Here is a 10,048-nt window from a genome sequence, read left to right as displayed (position 1 = left end):
AGTGAAAAGAGGGAAATGAAAAAGGAGTGGAAAATATTGTGCCTGCTCGTGCAAGGTACGTGGTGCTGTTTGCAGATGTGCATGGGCCTCACAATAATACATGTACTTAATCGTCGGAAAAAAAGAACACAGTTTTGCCAAATCTGATTTAACAAAAAGTCAGTGTCACTAAAAATCATAAAAACAGAATTAAAAAATAGTTGAATTGAAACCATAATGCAAATTAAATATTTAAAATCAAATTAATGAATCTAATCATTATTTGAAAATAGGTAAAGCGAAAAAAAGTACATCCTTGTGGCCAATCAACCTTATACCATCTGCTGAAGATGAATATTGATGATTCGCTTTAATCTCGTGTGCTATTGCAATAGTGTATAAGAAACAATTGAAGAAGAATATATAAATTTGCACACATGCTTTCGTAGTTCTGGCCAAATTCATTTAATTTTTATCAATACATTACTATTGGTTGATCGTCTCTTACGTAGAGACGCCTTCCTAAACGTTTTTTCCTTGTGTGTGTGATTCACTCTATAGAGAAGCGTAGCCATTTAAAGCATTGATATTGATCTTTTTTATATTGTACTTTTCACGTACATTTCTTCTTTTTTTAACTCTGATCTCTTTTTCATGCATGTTACGTTCTCTTTCTTACCTCAATTAAATGCAATTCTCAAGAGAGCAAAAGATGGTTTCTCCCACACTTCTGGGAGAATAATGCGCATCGAGGAGCGTGGTGTGCAACGGGATAGATTGTGGGAGTGCTTGCCTGCGTGTGTTTGCTGTATGTGTGTGCGTGTATATGCATGTGTGTGTGTATGTGTGTGTGTGTGTGTGTGTGTGTGTGTGTGTAATGTGTAGAGGCCATGTGAAGGAATAGAGGTGGCAAGGGGAGGGGTGGCCAACACATCTAATGTTTCCTTCTATCATCCCAATTCTTTCATTCCAGTTTTACAGCAGCTGACTGCATCACATTCCAAGGATCACCTGTTAAATGGTCTCTAAGTACTACTCCTTTTACTTGCCCAACCCGTAGAGTAGGGTCCTTCCAGCTGAAAGTGTCCAACTTTCACGCCTCTTCGACCTTTCATGTACCTTAATGATTTTGTCTGGAAAGGAAATCAAAGGATATCATTTGATTGCTTATATCTTTCTCCGGAAGAGTAAAAATTATAATATCGCACTATGAAGCATGCGTTCTCATGAGAACACAGATATAATCATAGATTAAAAAGATTGTATTCTGGTAATCCATTAAATTTTTTTTTTCTAAAATACAGAGGTAACGATAGGACGACTATAGAGTTCCCCCTCCCAATAAAGAAGTACAAGCGATATTTTTAGCTAGATCTTTCACACACACAAACACACACACACACCCATCACTCCACACACACACTATGCATGTATCCAGCTTTGACATGAGCGTAATTGCTTTGGTTATGGATTATTTTTCAATGCATTTTGCAATTTCTTTCTCAAATTTGATCACGTAAAAGTGAAAATAAAAAAGGATCTGCATACCATGATCTGCAATCTTTTCACAAGCCTGTACGAGTTGATATGGAGAGTAACAACATTGCAAGTAAACATGCACATGAGTGTGTACCAATATTCTCTGATGTTTGATAAGAGGTATGTTAAGAGTTCCTTGTCTACTATCACTTGACTATTATTCCTAATTAAGTGTATTATTTTGCTGGAGGATTTGTTTGTTTGTTTGTTTGTTTTTGTTTTCGTTTTTTGTTTTTGGTTCATTTCCATCTGAGAAGATGGCTGGATAGCCCATATTCAGCTACATTAAGCTGGTCTTCCTTGGGATGATTGGTTAAGAAATCAAACAATTCAATTACAGCTTCTCAGTAATAAAACTGCTTTAAATCGCCCACAATTTCTTTCATCTTCCTGTTTTTGTTAATTTGACAAACCGACAAACCAATAAAACTATTGTTTTATCTCTGTGAAAAATGATAGAGAACAAACAGACATTACGCGTAACATGGCCACACCACTCCTTTATGTTCAGACTTACAAACTGCCCATGTACCCTCCAAGGAAAGCGTGTCAAGGCCGCTAGTTGCGATTCAAGAGCGAGCCGCACAACGATTTGTGTTAATTTTCAGCTCTTCCTATAGGCGAGAAGCGCAATAGATATTTCCGATGCTTGAAGATATAAACTCCTTCGACTATTAAGTCATTCGGAAACAAGGCTCAATTACCGATTCGGCGCGCGCGGGAAATGAGATCCGGTTACAACTTACCATTGAGGAATGCGGAGTCTTTGAATTCATCCTTATCGATTTATGCAAATTCAGATTAGTCGATGGTGTTTTATTGGGGGTTTATTGACCAACCCTCTTACAAAGCAACATTAAGTTACAGACGAGTTCCCAATAACGTTGATTTAACCACTGAATGACTCGGGGCTTGGAAACAGCGGTTGTTGTTTCTCCATCATCTTGTTTAAGTATTTTGTCTTCCTCTTCTTCTTCTTTTTTTAAAGGACAAGTTCACCTTCATAGACATTTGGGTTGAGTGAATGCAGCAATATTAGTAGAACACATCAGTGAGAGTTTGAGCAAAATCGGACAATCCGTTAAAAAGTTATGAATTTTTGAAGTTTCTGCTCAGTCACGGCTGGATGAAAAGACTACTATAGCTTGTGATGTCACATGAATACAACGATATAAAGAAAGAATAAAGAAAATTCAACATATTTCAATTTTTCTCGCATAACAAAAGAACACTCGACTTCTCTCTTTCAGAAGGCAGGGGAAATAAATTACCCTTAACATACGTCAGTAGCAAGTCGAGGAAATGTGCACTTTATTCAAAAAGTACAGTTTTGTGAAATTCTCTTTTTATTTTCCTTATAGAGTTGTACGCATGTGACATCATACACTGTAGTAGTCTTCTCTTCCAGCAGTGACTACGCAGATACTTAAAATATTTGTAACTTTTGAACGGCTTGTCCAATTTTCCTCAAACTTTCACTGATGTGTTCTACTATTATTGCTGCATTCTCTCAATCCTTATGTGTATGAAGGTGGACTTGTCCTTTAAAGAAATCTGCGCCCCTCTTCCGCAAGCCTTTCCAACGTCCACTGAATGAATAGAGTTATGAAACTACTGCCATTATTCGTCTATATTGCTTTCACAATTTTGTCTTTCTTATTCAAGAAATCCCTGGCCTACATAGTGAAAGTGTCATTATAACTGTTTTTGAGAGACTGAGAAATCCTTTGCATTCTGAATTTAAGAAAACAACAACAAAAATACTTATGTTCCCCCTTAATTTTTAGAACAGTTGCATCAAATGAACTTATTGCAAGACTTATGTCCCTGTGGACTATTCACCTTGATGTTGGGAAGTACTTATACCGTATATATCGCTGACAAACTAGTTAACGACTCACGATGTTCAGGACACTGAGGTAGAGAAAAACAAAACGGCCTTCAGAGAACGGCTTGATATTCATTTTGCACTGCCCCCGTACACGCAGTTTACATTATTATTTGAGGTGAAATTCTATAGAATAGTGGTAATCCAATCTAGTCAAATGTTAATACAGAGAAGTGTAAGGATGACATACGTTATGAAACAAAGAAGAAAAAGAATGGCGTAAATGTGGTTACATTATGCGCGATGATATAATCAAGGAGGTTCGAGAGATGGAGTTACAACTGACTATGATTATTCAATCAGTATTCTGTCAGTTTTCTATGGATGGACAAAAGAATTCCACAGGTGCATTTGTGCCTTTGATGTTCGATGCTTGAAGCCGCCATCTTTCTGAGCAATCTGAAGATTCATTATTAACGCTAACATAATATCGGGTATATGCTGCTCGTACATATATCAAATGCAATGAAATTTCACCTAATGATAAAGCATATAAAACAAAAGTCAATTCCGTTCGAAAATATGTGCAAAAGTGTAAATCTGAGCTGTATTTTGTGAAAGTGTTTTTACCCTCATGGAAAGCCGGTTTTATCACTTTTCTCCTTATTTCCGCCAAATGAAACTAATATGTTACCATCTTCAAATATAGTTCTTTATAAATTAATATGTCAGATTAGTGTACAGACACGTACAGTTGAGTAATTTTGATATCTATTTCAGCAATATTTGAGCAATTTCTATTCGCGCACCCCCGTGCCTTTACCATTGTCTACCGCCCATCGTTTGTAAGTAGGGATAGCGAAAAGTAATTACCATCGCAAAGACATATCTTCCTTGGAAAGTGGCTGGTGATTATGCAATGAGACACGAGTCAAGTGTCTTCGCATCTGAGCGTCAGATCCAGTTTGACACATACTTCAAATATTTTTGAGTGGCGGCTTCGAGCATGGGATCAAAGCGAACAAGACTGTTGTGACTCCATTTCTCGAACCTCCTTGATATAATATTGAAGCTTTGCTTATGACACGAATGATTATAGTACTAGTATGCAAAATTGCTACTTTTTCATGTTATGTTAATATAGTCACACAAATGCTGAGGAATTTAAATTCCTATTTTGGCTTAAATCTTCTGTTTTCCTTGCATATTTTTGTATTCACTTTGTTTTGCACCTGGAGAAAGAAAAAAAAAGAAGAAGCTAAAATCAAACAAAAAAACCAAATCCAGAAACATTATATATATATATATATATATATATATATATATATATATAGATATATATTATACTGGCGTCAGTGAATAAAGGGCTATACAGGCGATGATGTGGCTAACATATTTATATGTTTCATATACATATTTTTGTATTTAGATACATCTCTTTATATACACACATATATAATCAATATTTACGAGCTCTTGCGAAGGGACTAATATAATTATTCTTTCATCCCTATTTGATCTCATCACTTCAAACAAGCTGACTCTTTATACGCCTTGTGTATTTTTATCCTATCTGAATTAGATTGAAGGCGCTGATTTTTCTCTGCGAACACAGCCATTCATGCCCATCGCCTTACGTGTCCAGTAAAAGTTGTCCTATTCTATGAAAATAAAATCAGTTTGTTAACGGAAGAGTTCATAATGCTGAAATCTTTCAGAATTTTAGTCGGTAAAGAGTTTCTCTATCATTCACCTACAAAAAAGCAACAACAAAATAAAACCAAAAATCAAGAAGTCCTATTTAAAAAAAAAAAAAAAAAACCTCTGGAGAGATGTCGGGCACGTGCGATGTCATCTAAAGGTTATTTTTTCATATCATTCACTGGAAAATATCAGGAGAGAAAAGAAGTGTCAGCAAAATGTGTTTAATATCACAAAATATGGTGTTTTGAACTTTTCCGCTGACTGCTTTAATTTTCCTCTCACCGCGCTTGCCGATAGAATCCACTTTGTTGTGCAGTTCTTCAGAATTGACCATGTGGAATTATTTGAGAAATTAAAACGTCGTGTAGTGTCAACCCCATGCTGCTTTATGTGGGGAAAGATCACGGAGGTGGCGGTATCAGTCGGCGACCGGTATTGCATCTAAAATGTTTCAATGCCTAGCGAACAATCAAAGACATATTGCTCAACAAATTCAATAAAATGACATACAAACTATCTATATCTTTTTTTACTGGCTTGCTGACTTATGATTGGAGCAATATCATCATTGCCCCTGAGCCCTAGACCTCATGGTGCTCCATTGAAAACATTTGAAAGAAAACGTGGTACAGTTGCATTACCTTCGCGATAAAAAGCAGGACGATTGTGAACAAGCCGACTTGCCGCTAATCCAGACGCGCGAACTCACCTTACATTTTGAAGGAAGGAGCTTTATTTCCCGCCTTCTGAATACAATTCTAGCGGCGTGCTTCTCAAAGCGAGACTCTGTTCATTGGCATTACCGATACATTTTACGGATGTGCTAGAACTTAGAACCTTTTGGAAACACGTAGCTGCACTTAAACAGTTATTCTTATTTCGATTTCATTTAAGATTCTTTGCGCTCCCGTTTTTCAAGTCTGGTGACAAGCAATATATTCAAGTGCTTGCAAAGAGTTTCGTCTAGTAGTGAGGTTTCCACCTTTCCGAAGGAGGGGGACCAAACTATCGTTTTCACCCTCCATATTACTCTTTGCCTGCTTAAATTTGGCGAAATGGAAGAAGGCAGCGGTACAAATGAGTCGTTCTTTTTGAGCAGTTTCCTGGAGGACACCGAGGAAGAGTACTGGGGGTACTATATTCCTCGTATAATGAAGTTGAAAAATGTAAAGAGTTTCGCAATCTCTGCTACAATCGCTAGTTTGATCATCATCTCAAACCTGATCAGCCTCGCAGCTTTTGTGGCGGAGAAGCGACTTCGTACTTACAACAACTATTACATCATCAACCTTGCCATAACCGACCTCCTGACGGGGCTCACTCTCACGCTAGACGTCTTGTATACGACGATCGGCTACTACCCGTTCTCTAAAGCCGTGTGCCACATCCACACTGGTGTGAGAAGCGTACTCGTGTCCGTCTCCAACATCACGATCGTCGCCATCTGTATAGACCGTCACCAGGCCGTCTACGATCCCATCAACCATTTCATGATGCGAAGCAAACGACGGGCGTTCATCATGAACGCCACGTGTTGGGCGCTCTCGTTCGTCTTTTGGACCTCTTTCACAACCGTCTGGGGATTCTACAACACAGCTCAACAGAACCCTCTACTCTGCCTCCCAGCCTACTCCTACTACGCCGCCGCCGCTCTGCTCGGTACCGCAGTAAAATTCGTCCTTCCCCTGGCCATAGTGGCGGTCCTGTACACGCGCATCTTTCTCAAGATCCAGAAGACTCTTGGTGGAAAGCATGTGAAAGCTAAGTTTGGGTCAGACGTTACTTCGGGACTGCAGACTCAATCGACTGACGATACAGAACGGGAACATGAAATGTCTGGCAGCAGCGATCATCAGAAATGTCCATCCATGAAGGAAGCAGCAACTTGTGGAGTCAAACAGCAGGAAACAGAGGTACATTAACTGAAATGATTGGTAGTATTAGTGTTTGATTAGGGGTAATTTATTCACTCTTGGATACAATAAGGGGGAAAGATGAGTCTTCCCTCACCATTAGTATATTCGGGTAAATGACACCACTGCGAGATTTTAGTACGTACTCAAGCAAACATTCTTCTCAGAAAACCAGGTAGGCCCACTGTGCATTGCAACATGAAATGTGCATTATGACATGGAATAACCCAACAACAACAACAATGAAGATCACTAAATTTTCAGTAGGTTATGTAAGGAGGAAGGGAGGGAAGAATACATTGTGAGATGTTTTCACATGTGTCATGTCAGGCTCGGTATTCAATTTCATAATTATTATCGAATGTTGTCACTGATAAACGTGATCGGCGCAAGTATGTTATTTAGATATAATTCCAATTGCAGAGGGCCTCCCATTTTAACAAAGACTAAGCAGATTCTGAATTAATTGTGCATAACTGTGCATTCTAGAAGAAGCTTTCCTTCCTTAAGTCCTTGTCTCTACTTGGATACAATGTAAAAGTAACATGATTATAAGAACACATGGTGCCTTAGAGAACCCGAACGTTGTTGAAAAGATTTATTGTTTATTGACCACGTCAATCTTACGAGATCGCAAATCCGATCCTCATTTTGTTTCTTTTCAAGGAAAAGGCTATCAATTTCTTTTAATCGAAAAAAACAACAACAACAAACTTCTACCTATCCTTTAACCCTTTCCGCTCTTTCCTAATCTTTAAGGATGTCAGTGAGAGGGAGGGGATGATTTAACAAGTCCGGAAATTTAGCATGGAGTATTGGCAAGTGCAGTGTACATCAAATCGTAACATAATCATATAAGCTTTAGAAGCAATCAGTGACGCCATTCTACCCTTTAGATCGAATTTCGGATTTATTACTAGTTAACTATGGCGGAAACAGTGATGGAGGAAATCGTTAGGATTTGCGTTGTTTGATTGTTTGTTTTTCAAATATGGCTACATGTATTTGCTACAGAGAGACACTGTACTGCATATTCAATCGGCTTGATCGTTTATAACCTGAGCAGGAAATAGATGCATTAAACTGAACAAACAAAATCAAGTAGACCTTCTGTAAACGGACATAATGATTCATCTTCCAGGATCTTTCCCTGTGTTCCAAATTAAGAGTTTGATGAGTTTAATGGCAGGATTTTAGGTGAGTGTGAAGTCAAAGGGCAGATGCTGTTTGTCAGTGAGTCGATGTGTCCATTGTCAATGTTAATCCGAAAATGAAATAGGTTTTGTATAATTGAATTGAATTACTGAAACTGCACTAGTCTTACACTCGAGACAGAGTGAACAGTTCCAGCACGTTTATGATATTTTCATATTTCACTTGACATATATACATATACGAAGCAGAAAAAATACAAACAAGCAAGATACAATGTATGATATACATGTAAAGCGGGTCATGACTAGAAAGTGTGTCAGCATACATGATGCATATAGAAGGTAATCAACATGATAGAAAATGAAAGATGAAGGAACCGTATAAAAGCAAAGCTTGTAAACGCGGGCTCCAGGGGAAAAATACCAACGTAAATTTGTTTTGCAATGGAGATAGGACACAAAATACTTGTGACGAAACTGTATGAAAGCTAAAATGGCAAGGTACAAAGAGAAGAGGAAGTAAAAGAAAAGAAAAAGAAAAAAAAAAGTTCTTAAAAGAAAGATTCGCTGAAAAAGAGAAAGAAAGAAAATATTTGTAATTTTTTTTAGAGGTTCATTTGTGCGTAACATCTTTTCATTTCGGATAAACAAACTTTATTTCATTTTCGGACTAACGCACCTTCAGAATAACAACCATTACATGCATTTTCGGATTAACTAACCTTCGCAATGACAAACGCCACCCGAGCTTTTTAAACAAAATGTGCAGGACCAATAAGATGTAATATTGTAACAATATGTGACAATTATAATTCTGTAAAATGATACAAATCTTCTTCGATGTCAAAAGGTATTTAAAGTATATGTAAAAACTTCTGAGAAAATATAAAATTGATTTTTCTTCAAGTGCCCTCCAACAATGATTACAATTATGAAAAAAAAAGAAGAAAGATCGTCTCAAATGTGGTTTTGAAAAAACATCTAAAAGGCGACACGACTGTATCAATTAATTCAATTGGGGTTAAACTCCTGTCTATGCATTAACAACTCTATTCGTCTTTTTCTTGGGTAGATGTAATTTGATTGTTTGTGTATTAGTTTATTTTCAATAGAAGTTTGGTTTAGGTGCAGACACAAATCATTTATCTCCATTTTCATTTTCACTCTGCATTTGGTTTGATTTGTTCACTTGTCATCTCCTATCATATTCAGGAGACCACTCAAAATCGTGAATCAGCATCCGAGATGCAGAAAGCAACTCGCACCCTGTCCTTCATCATCATTTCTTTCGTCGTTGCGTGGTTACCGATCAACGTCGTCGAGATCGCCCATTCCATCGATCCCGTTTCCTTCAACTACTCAGCGTTGCCCAATATGCTCTTCAAATTCCTGATGTTTCTCGGCTACGGCAACGGTTTCCTGAACCCCGTAGCCTATCTTTTGTCGCAACCGTTGTTTCGGAAGACGGTTTGTAAACTACTTTGCTCCCCATTTCGTCCCCACCGACACTGATCAACAGTGATGTCAAAATCATTATAGCGCCCCGGGTGGATTTGGTATAACACCTTCCCTTTACTATTCCCTGGGTGATCCCAGACGCCCTTCAAGGGGAAATCCAGTCCAAATTAAAGTTAGTCCGATAATAAAGAGTAAAATATATATTACGAGTTCAACGGTAAAATTTTGATCGAAATTGGATGAAAAATAAGGAAGTTATGACATTTCAAAGTTTCGCTGATTTTTCAGGAAACGGTTCTTGAACGATCGATATGAATATGCAAATGGCAAAGTGAGCATGTCATCCCCTCACAACTTGCCATATATAGCTTGCACATAAAATGTTAAAATTTCTAGTTTTTCATTCAAACGCAATTATGCCCGGGGCTCAAATCCTGGTATATCTAACTGATCACTATTCTGAAGTTATTTAA

General features: G+C 37.7%; 1 protein-coding gene across 1 annotated transcript; it reads left to right on the top strand.

Moving 5' to 3' along the window:
* The first annotated feature begins 6,105 nt into the window (after window positions 1–6,105).
* On the top strand, window positions 6,106–9,629 carry LOC139715483 (trace amine-associated receptor 13c-like). The gene is made up of 2 exons (XM_071627055.1): window positions 6,106–6,963; window positions 9,330–9,629. Exons 1-2 carry the CDS (start codon window positions 6,106–6,108, stop codon window positions 9,627–9,629), a joined length of 1,158 nt encoding a protein of 385 aa, XP_071483156.1.
* The last annotated feature ends 419 nt before the right edge of the window (window positions 9,630–10,048 follow it).

Source organism: Diadema antillarum, unplaced genomic scaffold (assembly GCF_040938485.1).
Source record: "Diadema antillarum isolate AM-2024a unplaced genomic scaffold, OU_Dant_1.0 scf00000049, whole genome shotgun sequence".
Classification (NCBI taxonomy): Eukaryota; Metazoa; Echinodermata; class Echinoidea; order Diadematoida; family Diadematidae; genus Diadema; species Diadema antillarum.
Note: the sequence above shows the minus strand (reverse complement) of the source record. Positions and strands in the feature narration are given on the sequence as shown.

Coding starts and splice junctions, on each gene's coding strand:
- LOC139715483 (XM_071627055.1), top strand. CDS start 6,106: ATGGAAGAAGGCAGCGGTACAAATGAGTCGTTCTTTTTGAGCAGTTTC. Junction 6,964..9,329: donor TCAAACAGCAGGAAACAGAG/GTACATTAACTG, acceptor TATCATATTCAG/GAGACCACTCAAAATCGTGA.